Source organism: Nymphalis io, chromosome Z (genome assembly GCF_905147045.1).
Source record: "Nymphalis io chromosome Z, ilAglIoxx1.1, whole genome shotgun sequence".
Lineage (NCBI taxonomy): Eukaryota > Metazoa > Arthropoda > Insecta > Lepidoptera > Nymphalidae > Nymphalis > Nymphalis io.
In genome coordinates, this window is record NC_065918.1 from 8,651 (window position 1) to 26,311 (window position 17,661).

Consider the following 17,661-nt stretch of genomic DNA (forward strand, 5'->3'; position numbering starts at 1 on the left):
TTCTTTCGGTAACTATTACAATAACAAGACGCTTTGATGAAAGCAATTTATTAACTTATTAATTAATGTGTAGGTGTCGCCACAGTTATTATTATTAATATTACACCTTATTTTTATACAAGGCTGTTTTTATACTTTTACTATTTGGTTTTCATTGTTGAACAGACTATAATTCCGGAGGGCAAACTGTAAATGTCATATTTTCTGATTAAAGTAGACAGACACGGACTTGACATATGCGTATTGCCTTAAATATAACCTTTGAATAATAATAGAGTAAACTCTTTTAATGTTTGGTTTATAAAACTTTTAGGTGTATAAATATTTTTTGAAGTAAAAATTTACAGTCTTCGTCCAATCTAGTACTTGATATTTTTATACGCGCATACTATGTATCAAATGTCATTAATCACATGATACAATATTTGTACAAAAAATATATTTCAAAGCGAAAAAATGATATTTTGTAGGATTTTTAAAGGGCTTAAATAATGTATCACATTCTACGTATATTATTGTACAGGTTATGGGTTGTATCGACGTTCACTCTGTTCTCTAGTGCAATTATATTTTGGTTTTATGGATATTTTCTTGCACTAACAGTGTTCAGTTTTGGAATATCAGGTACGTTATCATATGGTGATGGAAATATTATTATTATAATGAAAACATTGCATTTTAGCTTATTTGTTCATTATTGCATATTTATATGAACCGTGAAATAAGTACAAAAACAAAAATTCGGGTAATCAGAATTATTTTAATGAATAACGCATGTAGACTAGCAAGAATAAATATAATAAAACACAAGTTTGATTATGTTCAATACATGTGATTTCATAAATATTGTCAAGTAAAATTTACATCAAAATAATGTTCAAGAGCTGTTTTCCATTTTATGATTAAATATATAAAAAGAAACTTACTTAGAGTCTAGTATAGGCTATCAACATTATAGTCAGTCAATATTCTACATGTCATATCAATATTGTTTGATCAGCGAGTTGAGATCTATTGAGTGTAAAGGGTATACCAACTGACTAAAAGCTGGCCCTTTTGATAAGGATAACGCCTATACCTCTTAGAAGGAACATAATAATAATAAATGTCAATAGAATTATCTTTAAAAATCCTGACGAAATTTGTTGTTGTGTGATAAAACAATTTTTATAAGAATTGATAAAGCAATAACATCCTTAAAAATGTATTTTTATGATGTTAGAATGATGAATGCTGAATGAAATAATTATTAAGCCAACTCCTTAACTTTGTGTTTATACCATTAACAATAATAATAACTAATCTGAAGGATTACTGACACATTCAGTTGATGCTCATCCAGAACAAGATTTCTCTGTTATTGACCTCCTCTTAGATTTTGCAAAATTAGTTATTTGAGTCATGAATGTTTTATGGAAATATACTTGTGCATTTAAACTCAAGATTGCAGGTTTGAGACTGGGCCAGTTCCAAAAACTTTTCGTGTGCTTAATATAAGTTTAAAAGTTGTCTAACATTAACACATAAATCATTAAACATGAAAACTTTTGAATGGTGATTATTTTTAGTATATGATTAGTTTTGGTTCTGCCTAAGTACATCTCATATACAATTTCAACTTTATTGTAAACTCACATTTATCTTTTTTTATTTGTGGAACAGGTATACTGTACAGTGCCCAGGACCTTCTATTATATTACCCTAATGATCCACCAGACTCCAGATTGTTCGTCCTGCAACCTAGTAACTATAAATTACCTTATGAAAGTATTAAGATAAAAAGTAAGGATGGATTTAAAATTCATATGTTTCTAATAAAGCAGCCTATGCTTAGTAATCATAGGCCGACCATGATTTTTTTTCATGGAAATGCTGGAAACATGGGCCAAAGGTCAGTCATAGTAATGTCAATATTACCTTCTAAGCTCATATTCAATATTGAAAAAATCATCAGTTCTAATTGCAGTAATCGAACTAATCAATTCTTTTAGATTGTGTAATGTGTCTGGATTTTATCATAAATTAAATATAAACATCCTACTGGTGGAGTACAGAGGTTACGGGCTGTCTGAGGGCTCACCCTCGGAACAGGGTCTGTATATGGATGCTCAAACTGCTTTTGACTACCTCATGCAAAGAAATGACATCGACCACACTCAAATTATATTGTTTGGTAGATCTCTCGGTTGGTAACCAGCTGCATTTGATATTTCATATTACAATATATTAAACGGGCCCTTTATGATACTTTTTTATTTTTCTTCACAGGTGGTGCTGTAGCTATAGATTTGGCATCACGCTTAGAGTACAAGAACAAAATATGGGCGTTGATCGTCGAAAACACTTTTACTAGCATTCCGGACATGGCGAAGATACTGCTAAAGTGGAGATGTCTCAACTGGCTACCAATGTTTTGTCATAAAAATAAGGTGAGCAGTCACGGGTTCGGGTTGTGATCGATGGTCGATGCTCGACGCGTGTGCAATGTAACTCGATGCCGTTCATCCGTTCAGTACATGTCGCTGAACAAGATGAGCTGCGTGTCGAGCGCCACCCTGGTCGTGTGCGGCGCGTGCGACGCGCTGGTCCCGCCGCGCATGGCGCGCGAGCTGCTCTTGTGCTGTGGTGCGCCACTGAAGCGCCTCGCAGTGCTGTCTGGCGGCGGGCACGACGACACGTGGACGCGTCCCGACTACTATGCAGTGCTGCAGCGCTTCCTGCTCGACGTGCCGCCGCTGCCCGACGAAGCGAGGGTGTCGGTCGTGCACACCGTCTAGTGGGTCGCTACCCACCCACCTAGTGATAACTAATAGAGTACAAACGACTCACTTCAAATATGTATTAGATACGTATACGGTAAGTTCGCGAAGCAATAACTGCAGATCACCAGATGAGGACAGAGATGGGAATAGGGATGCGATTACGCGAATCATAGTGTTGATGTTGTCGTTACATATTGTAATAATTAGAGCGTCGATACTTACGAGATTGCCTTAGGAACGGGCGCTCATAGATAGGTCAATTCTCGAGAGATGATATTTTTTTAATTGTATGCACAAACCATTCCGACATAAAAGTATTTAAAGCACAAAGCTGAACCATATTTTACGTATACAAATCTGCAACAAATTAATGAAATGGTGTTCTACTTTTATTTAGGTTAGTCTAATGACAAATGAAATACCGATGTTGATATTGTTGTTATTACATATTTATACTCATTGCCCTCTCGCCGCTCCAGCCTTACGACTCGACGACTTCGGCCCTGATTGAGCCAAGCGGGCGGTGGAACTATCTTGTAAGGACGCTGACTGCCTGTCGGCTCCGCTGACCAGTACCACTCGTGACTCGTGCGACTGGAGTCGTCGAGTGACTATGTTACCTACTTAATATTATATCCTATAATATAATTATTAAATGAAAAAACTTGGGGACTTCGACTTGGATATTTCGTTAAAATATTATGTTTTTTTTTTTCATTTGTTCTTGCTAATATGATACTTATTATTATTATGACGTTTTACTATTACTTACAAACCGCAAAAGCCGGAAAGAGTTCGTTCGCCCGCGCGACGCGCGTTACCTTTCCATACGAGCCTACGGGCTACGGTGCTTTGTTTATAAATTATTATAACATATATTGTACGTGTACCAAGGCCTAGTCTTACACCGTCAGATTGCGTTTTGTCTAGACATAGCCAGGATATTTTTATGCCACGCTTTATATGTATTTTTATTTATAAAAGTAAGCCTTTGTCGTTGCGAGTGCATTTATGCAGACGTAGTAAGATTCTATAGAGATTTTTCTTTAAAACGGACGAATAGCCAGTTCGAATGCGAGTTCTATTGCTGTCGATCAGCGACGTTATACATCTCATCACACTCTGACCTTGGACGCTGTAGCTTTACGTATTTCGAACTTAGTTATTATCCCGAGCATGTTTATCGTGTACTCGATAATACTATGAATGTTAAAGTATACTATGTAAGTCGCCTTTGCGAGGCGAGACTGTTTCGGTGTTATGTTATGATATCGATGGCAGCGAAGAAGATACAGACATCTACATAATAGCAATTTTTCAGGAGATCACGTTAAGTAAAAAATGGTAACCAGTCGAGATTTATGTAACATGAAATTTGCAATGATGATTTAAAATGACATTTTTTATTTATTGTATAACGAGTTTTATCGCTATTTCGTTGTTTTTCTAAAATAATGTAGATGTATTTTTTTAATTGTAATCAAAATAGTATTCATTCTAATTGAAATATTTAATAAATTAAGGTAACAACCTCCAGCACTATTTCTTAAGGATATTCAAAGAAATCTAATCGACATAAAAACAGTATTTAACATTTTTAGAATAAAATTTAGTAGATGTCTGCATTTACTTTGCATATAACATTTCACATAGCTTCATCTACGTCTCTCAGTTACTCTTTCATAAACCACGCCAATGTTTTGTTTTAGTGCATGCATGTGTAATAATACTGTTTTATTTATTATTTATTTATAATAATTATATATTTTTGTTTATGGACAAAAAACCAAAACTATTTTTAAGTAAATTATACTAGACCAACTATCAAAGAAAATAAAATTTGTATTAGTTAATATAAATAAAGTATAATGCTAATATAAAAAAAATGAATATCTGTTTCTTAAAAGTATAATCAGCCTTGAAATTTACAGAATATCAGGCTATTTTTAATAACACAGTTAAGCGTTTTATTGGTAACGAGCTGTGCCCGCGGTTCCACCCGCGTATAACTAAGAAATCACTAAACGTCGGACTTATAGTATTTCATTAACGACTACATTTTTTACTTTATTTTCGTGGGATATTAGTATTTATTGGTTCACGCCGCATCCATATCTAGACAGGGCAACATAAAATTGACCAAATATTTTAATGTCTGTCTCTGTGCTTTATTTATTTTGATTGCAAACTATACATATATAAATTAACCGCCACCTATATAAAGTATGTGTGAGTGTCTGTCGATAATGATTTTGTGTTTGAAGAAGCAAACGCTGGTTTGCGATAATGGGCCGTATCAGGGGTTGATCGTTTGGAAAGTTTCGATGTGAAAGACACAAGTATAAGCATTTCCTTTCTGTTCATGTTGTCAAGATTGCTTTACCCTTGCAAGGATATCCTCCTGCGTAGAAGTTAACGGTGTAAGAACAAACATTGTTCCGTTGTTAGCCGCGTCCCGCTCCTTTATCAGTTGTCACTAAAGTTAGTCAGTGAACTTTAAAGAAAATACTTATACTGAAAAACTACAATTGTTTTTGTGGACACATACTGAAGCATTAGCTTCAAATACTGCTCGCACAGGCACATCGTTATGTTTGTGAGTACCAACATGCGTAAAGGCCAATATCAAAACGTGGAACGCCGACACTTTTATTACTACGAATAATGCAATCATTTATACGAATTAAATTTTTTTTTTAAAGTGCATTTTTCATTTCAGAAAAAAACTACCTTTTAATGTTACATTACATGGGCGTGTACGCTCAACGATTTAGTAGTGACCCTCTTCAGTTTTGCTTGGGTACAATTTCCTTACAATAGACACCACACTACACTACCCACCCACTGTTACACGTAACACGTCGGTGTGTTCGTTCTGCACTGGACGTTTGGCGTTTACTCTATTCATTGCAAATCAAGAAAACAGCTACATTATCGCCATACATTAGTAAGCGGGATATATGTATTGCTCTACGGATACCGTGTCGTTCATTTTTTTGTCTCTCCCCTGTCCAACCATATGAGAGCTAATTTGTTTGGTTTATTCTTTAAATAAGTTTTTAATAAAACCCCATTAACTGGTTATTTTGTGCGAGTTTGTTACTTTTTTTTTTCAATTTTTCAGACAGTCGCTAGTATGGGATAATGAAGTTATTTTGCTCTAATCTGATGTGATCACAATGCCGTAATAAATAAATCGCTCTATATACCTATATCACACGATACTTAACAATTGTGTATAATATTGGGTAAAAATAAAACACAGTTTTCATCATAGTAGACTTATTTTATTATTAATTTATTTACAATAAACTGTTATAAAAGTGTAAGTAACAAATCGAATCAATAATTGCATTACATCAGAATAAATTGATTGTGGATAATACGTTTATAAAATTAGTATAATTTTCTTTATACTCGTCTTACTTCTATAATATTTGTATAGATATCTACGATAATCTTTAAGGCCACAGAAATAATCAGTTTTGTACATGTCACATAATATTATTATGAAGCTATGTATAATTAATATTGTACAACCACGTGTATAACAATAAGAAAATACTTTTGAACTAGCTGCTCAGTGCTAGTGTTGGGTTTAGGTTCTACAATTAGTCTACGGGCGACGCCGAGGTCGTCTCTTGCTCTTGGAGTGGGGGGAGGGACGCGAACGAGTGACATCGTGCCTACTTAGATATATGGAAGATAATTATTTGTACTATCAGAAATATTATTTTTACTTCAAGCTCAATTTAGGTACATTGGTCATATCGTAGCCCATCAGTCGTCTAATGACAGGAAGAATGAAGATAAAACTCGTCACAGATGAACATATTTCACGCGACTCGCTACTAGCTCGGATGTATTATGCACTACAAACAATTCTCGACGAATACATCTTTATTTATAATACAACGCTTAATTATACCCATTTGAACGTGACTTCCAAAGTTCCGAACTACTTCGCCAATTGTTTTGTTCAAGTCGACAAACAATTGCAGTCTATGTAGATCTCGGAAGACTGAAGAGCGAATAAATATCAATTATAAAAATTTCGGTTATGATTATTGCATATTGCAAAATTTAAATTAAACTGCAAAGTTAACAAAAATTGGGCCGTCATGAATAAACATTCAAATTGTATTGGTATACATGATTGCTCCACGAGATTACTACAGAGATTAATATTCGTGTCAATTTATCTATTAACAATAAAATATAATTACGTATAAAATAATTAACATTCGTTAGTAGGTCGCTCATTCAGTACTTTTCACTTCGGTAGTGGTTTAGCGTGGACTCGAAAGTCACGTGAATGACGAAGTTATTTATCACGTCCTCCTGCCATTGCCGTGGACTACACATCTGCGACACTGGACACGACTTCGATGTACTTGTTACGTGAGTAGAAAAATACTTGCTGAACCGACAAGGAAATACCGTAAGAAATGTAGTAAGATACATAGACATACAAAATGCGTATATAAAAGCAATCGTGTGCTATGAAATAGCTCCATGGTAGCCATCATTATCAAGACTCAATAAATAATATTAAAATTAAGAAATATCTATTACCCTCACCTCCAAGCGATACCAAAATAAAATATCATTACAAATCTTTAACAAATCCCTCGACTGGACTTCACGCTTCTCTTAGTCTATTCGAGTATCGGCGATACGATGAGTAAGCGAGTACAGCAAACCTTACTACTACAATATTTTAAAGCAGTATTGCATTGATTCATTATAAATGTTTATTCACTTTTAAATATTTATTTATTAAAAAGAAACATAGAATGCACGAAATTGTGATCGATTATTATTTAAAATACTTGCGTTGTTTTCACTTAAAAATATACAATGATGATAGACGTATAAACAACAACATTATTAATGACAACAAAACGAAACCGCACAATACAAACCTAAAGTCTAAGCGGTGCGCACACTTCACTGTTTGCATTCGCCGACGCCGTTGTCGAGCTTTTTGTGTTCCACGAAGAGGTCGTGCACGTCGCGCAGCGACTGCTCGATCTGTTGCACGAAGTTCGAGGAGCTCTGTGAACGGGAACGTGTCAGGTGTACGTTGGTCTGGCGTCATATCGATCGATCGTACCGACCAGCCAGTACATCGTTACTAGTAACCAGTCTTACTGTGATAGGGCAGCTGATTTTGCTGGACACGTGGAAGAAGAGCATGTCGTCGCCGACTATGATGTAGGAGACGCCGTAGCCGTCGTCCGCGACGGGGCCGAAGCCGCCGCCTGCGCTGACACACTTCGGGTACTTCTTCAGGTCCAGCAGGTTCGTTTGACCTAAACGGTACATGTACAATATAACATTAATACGAGTGGTTATATTTCGAGTTGTCAGTAAAATAATAAATGTATAAGTACCGTGCGGAGTTTGGCTGGTCGACAGACGCCACGGCTCGTTAAAGACTTCCTGCAGGAAAGGTGATTCGAGTTCGAGGTACTTGGAAACGACATAGAGACAGAAGAGGTGTCGATCGATACCACGGCCCGCCATGGCGTCCTGGTAGCCCAGCTGGTGACGATTGCTCGCCTTCACGAACAGCAACATGCGCTGCTCCACCTGGCGACAGAAACAAGGTCATACACACCACAACCAGAGCCAGCAGCGTCAGGAGGCGTCATACTGTACCGTGGCGTGCGGGTCGAGCATGGAGCGCACCCAGGCGGAGCTCTCGAGCGTGCACGAGCGCACGGTCTCAGTGCGTCCTTCCCGGAACAGCCGTGTCATGGACGCCTCGTACGTGAGGCAAAAGCGACCCGCGTCACGGAAGTACGCCAACTGCAGTACCATCTGGATGAAGGCGTCGGGCGACACGCGACAGCTCTTCATGAACCCTTTGCCGTAGGCGGTGTACATGAGTATCCGCAGATCGACGTCGTTAAGCAACTGCGTGGCGACGGCGTGCGACTGGTCGACGGCGGCCAGCAGCGGCGCGCTGAACTCCCAGCGCAGGTGCACGGGTGCCGGTGGCGGAGACTCGACCGAGCCGCGGGCGTTGCCGGCCTCATCGTAGCTGACATACAAACTTGTATGAATCAGAGAGCCAAATAGCCGTGAACATTGTACTGACATTGTTAAACTCACCCGTATTCTAATTCCGACCAGATAACGTATTCCCACAAATGTCCCATGACCGGCGCGTCCGCCCTGCGAGTAACAGATACAGTATATCAACTTTACGAAGCGTCATTTAATGTACATTTCTATATTCAATTAATGCAATATGTTCTCACCATGTGTGCTCTGTATTAAAGCCCACCTGCAATCAAAATATTTCTCATTATAATTAAGAACAGCATCACCATTTCGACTACATTAATTGCGCTACGTACCGAGCCGTTGGTGCTGAAACAGAGGTTGAAGGACTTGTCGAACCAGCGATCCTGTCCGGAGCCATGCAGCAGCACCCGGCCGTAGCGGTCTAGCTTCGCCCGGTCCGCCTCGTCGAACCCGTATTCGAGGTCGTCCAGGCACACGTGGAAGGCGGCGCGCTCGATGCAATGCAGCGACGTGCGGTTGTGTCCGCGGTTAAAGAGCGTCTGCCGCACGTGCGCCCAATGCGAGCGCTCGCCCGCCGTCAGCGCCGCCAGCCGCACCTCGCCTGGACTCGCTTCCGTTTCATCGTCCAGAATCTGCTGGATCTGCACTTGTATCTCGGCTGGGTTCAACAGCCGCCCGCGAACGTAGACCAACACCTTGTAATAGCGCCCACGGTGCAGCACCGTTACGTGTGCCGAGTCGCGGTAGTGCACCAGCTTGTCCGTTTCCACGCCGGGCACGCGCGTCGTGTTGAACAGTCGCTCGTACTGCCACGAGCACAGCGGAACCATGCCTTGCAGCATAATCGGCTCGAGCTCTTGGCGCTCGATTAGCCTACGGAACTTGAGACAGAAGTGTATGATGGTGCTGGCACGCGCCGCTTGCACGCTTGTGGGCCTCAGCAGCGTGTCCGTGCCGTAGAAGTTGGAGTTGACCATGAGCGGCGAGCGACCGCGCAGGTACACGTACTCCTCCCACCAGTCCGACACGTAGTTGCTGGACCACCTGCCGCCGAGAGTTATTTTAATGAAGTATATAACAAATCGTTATCATCACGTGATAGAAAGATTAATAGCGGACGAATGTAAACGAACGGACAAAAACTAAAGATCTTTACAGCAAAGTGTTCAACGTTTGCGTATTAAAATACACAACACGCAAACTGCTGTGTCGGTCGAGACGTGACGAGAAGGAGAATGCAAAAGTACCATGACTTTAGGACGAGATATCTCTGCAACTTGACGGCGATAGTCTCCTCGAACTCCTTGGCCAGTCCCTCCACGCGGAGGTAGTTGGCGTCGTCCAGCAGTGGCCTCACGCTCAGAAGGTACTGGGGACCAGAGAACTTATACTCAATGCGAATCAACCTCGACCGGTTTTTGTTTTATATGGTAATATATAAAAATTGTAAATAAACAATGACCGACGAGATTCTCGTTTATTCAAGGGATGTGTCAAGTAAAAATTTTAATTACGATTATATTTTTTATTACATGTTACGAATTTGGAAAACAAAAAAACTTGGACAACAATAACTTTGCAGATACAGATGCTTATCGGAAACACGTGCGTCATCGTCATTAAGATTATTTATTAGCTGTATGTTTGAAATAAATAATTGGCCACACGGGGTCTGGTCTTCACGTCGTAATCTAATTAGATCACATTTATAATGTTTGCCCTCACCCGTTTCATAGTGTCCTTGACAGCGGGCAGCGGCAGGCGCGGCAGTGAGCCCTGGAAGCTGTAGAGCCGCGGTTTGTTCCAGCCGGAGAGCACCTTCACCACGCTCGCCCATAACATCGTCCTCATAGATATCTTAGAGCCCGGCGCACGGGACTCGTACATCCAGCCCTACACAAAATAGAAATAACCATCCTGGCCAGCGGCTGACTTCTCACTCAAACGTCATAGGTTACAACGAAGGCGGTGGAAGTGGTTGTCTTTTTCGTCGTCTTATCTCGACGATGACCACATCGTCTGTTTTCACTTTAGAAAATGAAGTGGCATCAAGTTCGAAGCATTTATTGTCAGCATTACATCGCTAGTAACAAATAATATTTCGAATGATGTAAATAGTGTTATATGTTAGTTAAGGGCCTCTGGAGCCTCGACTACTCGCAAATCACCAATATCAAAACAACCATTAATTTTATTTTTGTCTGTTTGTCCGCGGTAAATGTAAACGTGTTAATATTACAAATGTACCGTTTAGTTTCAGATTCATATAATCGGTTAATCTATCGAGAGTTATAAACGTATAACACATGTCTGTTGCTGTTGTCGACTACTGCCTGCGTACCCGCGTGCCCCCGTCTCGCAGCACTCGGTACGAATGTGTTTAACATCTTTACATATTTATCCAACAACAACAAAAATAAGTAAAAGATTTTATCATTTCAAATGATAAGTTAATTCATATTTCAACACTGTGGAATGCGGATACAATAACTATATAAATATATTGTTATATATAAATAAATATGTATAAATTTATATAGCAAAATAATATTCATTACCGAAGTAGGAATAACTTGTGCATGTTGAAAGCTTCCACGGCGTGCGCTGCGTGAATTGTTATTTGAGTTGTTCCTCATGAAGAAAAGTTCTAAAAAAAGTCCGCGATAGCAACACAGCTATCTTGGAATTGTTCTAATAAAAAATTGCTAGATATCACTATTCAAAAATAGTTGGCAATAATTGTCATTTAAATCGCGCTTATATCGTGCTGTCCGTGCTGTTAGTGTATCTTATATTCAATTTGTTTAAATTATATTTTAATGCACCGCGCAACATCACAGACTAAGTTTCAGGATAAAATACTCTTGTGAGTGAAACAATGCCATGGTTTTAATTTACTTTTGAGTATATCCGATTATCCACGATATACTCTACATCCCTATATAATGTCCTCTAAACCGATTTCGACCACGGCGGCCAATCTCAAGAGAGATGAGCCAATTGCGCAGGACATATTATAGTGCACAAGTGTGTGCTCAAACACAGGTGTACTTTCTATTCCCTAACTCTCATAATCCGATGGGACGGCAATCCGACACGACCGGAATGAGTTCAGGCGCAGGAAAAACGGCTTTACGGGCTTTCGGAGGCACGGGAGTGTACGAACTTCCAGACTCCGGGCTACTACTGAGAATTTTCGAAAAACTAACTCAATAACTTTTTATTGGCCCGACCTGGGATTTGAACCCAGGACCTCCGAGTCTGCAGCCTTACATGTAGAGTGGCTACAGCTAGTGACGAAAGAGACAGTTATCCCTATCTATATATTTATTATAAATGGTTCCGGTGTTATAACATAGTCGAAGTAAATTTTTGCCCTCCCGAACTAAGAAGCTTCGTATAATTTGTAACTTTGTGTTAACTTCCTCATAAAAATTGTAGAACATTACAGACAAAATCAATTGTTTAAGCCGACGAAACATGTACACATACGTCACATACCCTCTTAAAATCCTGGTCAAGCGCTTCTGGTTTAAAGCAAAATGTATCGAAGGGCAACCGCTTGATCACTGTTTATGCTGACGGTTTGAGTAGTTTCGTACCAAACGTTTCCTATAAGGCTTAAGCTTAAGGCGAATCAAAAAATGGCTGATTACCTAATATGAATTATGATAAATATTCAAAGCGGGTCCAAACGCATTTAATACCCAACCTAAATAGCGTCGTTGTTGATAATGCACCGTTCAATTCAATTAAAATCCTGCACCGAATTCTAATTCTACAAAACAGCAAATGGTTGATTGACTGACACTGAAATATTGAACATTCAACGAACATGCTAAAGGCCCACAATCAGTTAGATGCCCTGATTCTTTGAAATAAGGCGAGGTTTGTAGAGTATAAGATAAAACAAATAGATCAACGTCATGGTCATACTGTGTGTACTCCTGTTTCCGCCCAAGCCATGCTCGTACCCATGTATAAATTCTATAAAAAATATAGGACGCAAAATTACGTGCTATAGGAATGGAGTTTGAGTTTATTCATTAATTATTAAAGTTACAAAATATATTATTAAAAATAGCGTTTGATTTTAAGTACCAACATAAAATAAAATATACATAAATATCATAATAAAACGAAATAAATAACATATTATTAATTTTAAACTTAGCTTCATGTAAATAAATGTTAGAAACACACTTAAACACTTAGCAAATCGAACCAGTAGTTTTGGCAATATTTCGAGATATTTGATTAAATGCATGTGAAATCATCCCAGGACCTCCGAGTCTGCAGCCTTACATGTAGCCACTAGACGAAAGAGACAGTTATCCCTATATATCTATATATTTATTATAAATACAACACACAGTACACACGTTACACGAGACACTTCGGACGATTACGTATTCCATCGATGGAAGCGTTTATAAAAAATCTAAGACGGCTCTTAAGTTCATATAACTTTCAATACTATTCCTTAGCCTTTAGTGCTAATGGCTAAAGACAGGCAAATAAATCGAGTTGGCAAATTTTTACATCTCAATGATTACAAAATAGCACGGGATAAAATTTTGTTTACCCGTGCGAAGTCGGAACGGGCCGCTAATATTATATAGAGGGCGGTATTTTTTACACCGCACCGCAGAGTACAACAGGGTTTTGTAAACAAAAAAGATAAAGAACCTAGAATCTCAATGTAACTTAATTAGATTTGAACCCGCAATGCTTGAATGCTACTGAGCCAACTCGATCCTCGGTCGAAAAAGCTTTAAAATATTTACCTTATACATGAGGAGCAGCTTAAGCAAGTACCGCATCAGGAATATGACGGACAGCCACATCGTGAGAGCGGCAAGCAGGCACGCCATCACCTGCCACATGGGCGACGCACTGCACAGAGAAACACGAGCTCTCGACATCCTCTTTCTTATCATTACACACTCAATACTAAAGAAACGTTACTTACCCGGGCAGTACGGATAGGGCTTTTTGTACTAATCCGAAGGGTATGTTGACCCCCCCAAAGTGAGCCGCCACGAGGACAGTCCACAGAAAGTATAAGGATTGCAGATGTCCCGGATACACGCCATTGTGAATGCTGTTCTGTTTTGGAAGATACAATACTCGTATGAAAATGTATTTATTCTCAAAGATATCTTACAAAGGAGATTAATTTTAAAACAATAATTAATGTAATAATTTGTGTAATGAATATTTTGTAATACTTGATGCGAATTTTTGCATAGAAGTATCAACAGAGAATTGTTTCTAAATACTTCTATGTAATTCCTTCTAACAGTATTAAGGGATTTGGCAGGAAACTATCATGTCGTCGTTTGTTTTGAAACAAATTATACGGCCCATTAATAACTTCAACCAGTACACTGACCACCACGCAGCCACCTCGAGCTTGGTCGGCCTCGCCGGGCGTTAGTTCACAACGTTACACGAGATACTTCGGACGATTACGTGTTCCATCGATGGATGCGTTTATAAAAAATCTAAGTCAGCTCTTAAGTTTATATGATATTAATATATTAAAACCTGCTACTTCACTTATATAACTTTCAATAAATAAACATAACATTAATAATAAAAGGCCGAAATTAATTAAATAGAATATTTATGTATTACATTTAAGATATGCGAATTTGTTCGATGTAAGTATAGATAATCTCGAAGTTGTCTAAGAATCAGGACAAAAAATTAATAAAAAGCAGTAACACATGATCAAAGTCAAAAGCATAGCATCTTATTCGTTCGTTAATTTATTTCTTCGCTATCACCGAGATGGTCCCGTGCCCGTGAGCCGAGTAGTGAACTGTGTCAATGTCCGTATGCCGTGATAAGAGATACGCGTGCCCTCGGTCGCGCAGCCGGCAGCCGGCTGTCGGCACTCGCTTTCGCTACGCCGAGTGCTGACGCGCAATCGTCTGCCACGTGTGACCTCTCGCGCGACTCGCGACGGGCGCGCTGTCTACGACGATTATTATCATTCATCTATTATTTACAATCCGATCTGTTCTTTTACAACCCACATACGTGCGCACCGCTACTGTCAAGACGCTCCCAACGGTCCAGACGAAGAATGACACGACTTCTCAGTCTAGGCGCTTGAGAGCACTTGCATTATGTGGTCAGACTCGTTATACGTATTCGGTGTTTCTCAGGTTTCAAATTATTTTATTTGACACTTATCTTCGATTACACAACAACAAACCTCTGTCATGTACACTATAAATAAAATGACGTCTGTATTTTTTGACGACTCGCGGCGATGACTTACTCTGAAGCGCGCCAGCCTCTTTTTCCACGAGCGGATGCCAGACTCCCACACGAGGTACAGCACCTCGCGATCGAAGTTGACGTCCCATCCGTCGTGAGTGATGGCGAAAGAAAAGGCGACCGCAGAATGCGCTTCTGCCATTTTTCTTCACAACCTGTGGAAGAGTCTTGTGTGAGTCATGTGTGGCTCCAATCTTTTACTTATTATTCAAAACGCCTGGCAGACCACTATTGTTTTTATACAAAAATCGCGTTTTTTCAGCAAATACACCTATATAGAAAAAGCAAAACTTTATCTAAATACAAAACTTGGGCTAAAATGTTAGAGCGGTATCTGAGAGACACAATATATATACAAGAAGTGCTTATTTAATAAGATAAGGTACACTTTTAAGAAATATAGCAGTTAGCCCTCAACATAAATGTTAAAAAAATGTTTTTTTTTTTTATCAAAACAAATTAAGAAACACAAAAAACTATTGGAAAACACAGAATACTGCTTATGTTCAGTGCACACAATAGTAAAATAAGCAAAAATACATCTTGACAGTTATTATGCTTCTAAAGCAAGATTATTGTAAATCAAGTAAAGGTCACTCGTCACAGGAAAATGTAGGGGAGCCTCAAAGAAAGCTTAGGATGTATACATCACACGACTGAGCACCGGCCTCCGCTTCTCTAAAGGAAGCTTCTTCCACTATGCTGCTCTACATGAGGATTCACAAGTGGCAGTATTTAAATCATGAGGTTTCTACTTTAAACTATCATTGTATTTGAATTGTTTTTAACATACCCAATCATTCTGTGATATCATAAATATAACACTAACACATAAATATCATATAAGAGCTATCAACATCGCCAATGCAATTATATAGGAAGAAGAAACACACATGAGGAAAGAGATTTTGGCAAAGGTTTTAGAAAAACATGACTTTAGTATTGCAGTGTTCAACAAAAATTTAATGATTATGACTTAATGAAAACTAAAAAGTAATAACTCGTTTTAAAAGACCATCATGACAATGACAATACCATATATGCATGCATAACCACTTCTTAAAATAAGGACTATAACTGCTACACATATCCAATTAAATACATTTATATTTCATTGAAATCACTGTTATAATCAATTAAAAATGGCCTTGGAGATAAAAATGTTTATAAGAAAAATAATGCTTTAAATTTCAAATAAAGTTATATAATTAATTTGTTATGAGCTGTGTTTTACATTTGAAAATATAAAGAATTGTATGTTATGACAGTACAACAGCTGAGTGTTTAATGATTTACTGTATTCTTCACTTTTTAAAATAACTTTATAGTTGCATTCTTTTAAATTGTAATAATTGAAGTAAATCATTAATATATTGCGGGAATTTATTCTACTTCTATTGGCAAAAATATCTTTAAATAAAAAAACTTACTTAAAATTTAAAGATGGCAAAGCATTTAATCATATTTTAATGAAAAGCTCACACAACTTACAACTTAAAGAGAAATCGTTCCAAAACCATTCGCGTAATCGGAATTCGGACGAACACATTCGCGTAGCTCACGCACACTAGCAAGGCGGTGTCAAAGTCTAATCTGAGAATGCGACTGTGTTCTACATATACGTGGATTACAAGCGAAAAAGATTTATAAATCCTGCACTGGATACATTTATGGAAATCTATAATTATCATAAATATTTAAAAATCACCAACTTATTATTAGGTAATTTAATACATATGATACATTATTAAAATAATGTTTTAATATTAACCACTTAAATAAAATAACACAAAAATACATTAAAAACTAGGTTCGTTACTGACCTATAATAGTAGACACTGATTTAAGAACCAACTACGAACAGTTTTTACTGCGACAATAGCTACGCGGGTACTGAAATAACAGTACCTTGTTAAACCAAAACTAAACGACACCTATTACAGACATAATTTTTAATATTTGTAATAACACTGTTAAAACAAAGCGTATGTTCCACAATAATGCATGAGAGTGTAAAATTTGCAATAAAATCAAGAAAGTATGGGTTAGTCAGATGTACGCTACGTTTGTAATTTAAAAAGCTATTTAACTATAGTTTGTAACGCACAGTACACACTGAGTGCTGCACACCACCGTTTAAGTCACCAAAGAACTGACTTATAAAATATAGTGTTGCATAGGTTAAATAATTTATTTATGGAATCATAGACAATTAAGTCATAAGAATATTGCATGTATTTGAACACTATTCATCCTATTTTTCATAATTTTGATAAAATGGTTAATCTAAGCATTTTACTAACAATTGCAATTAAAACTCTTTGTATGAAAATAAGGATAAAAATAAATGAAAAAAGAGACGATAAAAATACATTATATTTTTCCAATATATTATGTATGTATAGTCACTTTTGAATTATTAAATACAATAGCTATTTTTGCATTTAAAATAGATAATAATCTAGTATGGATATATACATGTAGTACAATAATTATTATTCTTTATATTAGATTTAACATTACCGAAATCTTTAATAAGCTTATCAAAGTTATCTGCGCGAACACGTAATAT

General features: G+C 37.7%; 2 protein-coding genes across 5 annotated transcripts; one reads left to right on the forward strand and one right to left on the reverse strand.

The window, feature by feature from the left end:
• The first annotated feature begins 219 nt into the window (after positions 1-219).
• LOC126780706 (protein ABHD13) lies at positions 220-5,650 on the forward strand. 2 transcript variants are annotated; one of them, XM_050505343.1, is made up of 5 exons: positions 220-624; positions 1,717-1,891; positions 1,992-2,185; positions 2,269-2,429; positions 2,514-5,650. In XM_050505343.1, the coding sequence occupies exons 1-5, from the start codon at positions 492-494 to the stop codon at positions 2,775-2,777; spliced, it is 927 nt and encodes a 308-aa protein (XP_050361300.1). In that variant the 5' UTR covers positions 220-491; the 3' UTR covers positions 2,778-5,650. The 2 variants fall into 2 exon arrangements, with proteins under 2 accessions (XP_050361300.1, XP_050361299.1); XM_050505342.1 differs by having other exon boundaries at positions 1,663-1,891; positions 2,514-5,648.
• A 384-nt stretch (positions 5,651-6,034) lies between these two features.
• LOC126780608 (carnitine O-palmitoyltransferase 1, liver isoform) lies at positions 6,035-17,230 on the reverse strand. Of its 3 annotated transcripts, XM_050505220.1 has the most exons (14): positions 16,913-17,228; positions 16,581-16,677; positions 15,091-15,244; positions 13,771-13,907; positions 13,586-13,694; positions 10,524-10,691; positions 10,046-10,167; positions 9,131-9,842; positions 9,032-9,057; positions 8,883-8,945; positions 8,427-8,811; positions 8,159-8,357; positions 7,917-8,077; positions 6,035-7,820 (listed from the first exon to the last, which is right to left on the reverse strand). In XM_050505220.1, exons 3-14 carry the CDS (start codon positions 15,229-15,231, stop codon positions 7,713-7,715), a joined length of 2,331 nt encoding a protein of 776 aa, XP_050361177.1. In that variant the 5' UTR covers positions 15,232-15,244; positions 16,581-16,677; positions 16,913-17,228; the 3' UTR covers positions 6,035-7,712. The 3 variants fall into 3 exon arrangements, with proteins under 3 accessions (XP_050361177.1, XP_050361178.1, XP_050361176.1); XM_050505221.1 differs by lacking the exon at positions 16,581-16,677 and having other exon boundaries at positions 17,197-17,230; XM_050505219.1 differs by lacking the exon at positions 16,581-16,677.
• Positions 17,231-17,661: the final 431 nt, after the last annotated feature.

Excerpts from the sequence above, each read along its gene's own strand:
- LOC126780608 (XM_050505221.1), bottom strand. The coding sequence starts at position 15,231 with ATGGCAGAAGCGCATTCTGCGGTCGCCTTTTCTTTCGCCATCACTCAC. Across the intron at positions 9,058-9,130 it reads GTTTCAGCACCAACGGCTCG|GTGGGCTTTAATACAGAGCA; the intron begins GTACGTAGCGCA and ends TTTTGATTGCAG. Across the intron at positions 8,078-8,158 it reads GACCAGCCAAACTCCGCACG|GTCAAACGAACCTGCTGGAC; the intron begins GTACTTATACAT and ends TGTACCGTTTAG.
- LOC126780706 (XM_050505342.1), top strand. The coding sequence starts at position 492 with ATGTATCACATTCTACGTATATTATTGTACAGGTTATGGGTTGTATCG. Across the intron at positions 2,186-2,268 it reads ATTGTTTGGTAGATCTCTCG|GTGGTGCTGTAGCTATAGAT; the intron begins GTTGGTAACCAG and ends TTTTCTTCACAG. Across the intron at positions 2,430-2,513 it reads TGTTTTGTCATAAAAATAAG|TACATGTCGCTGAACAAGAT; the intron begins GTGAGCAGTCAC and ends TCATCCGTTCAG.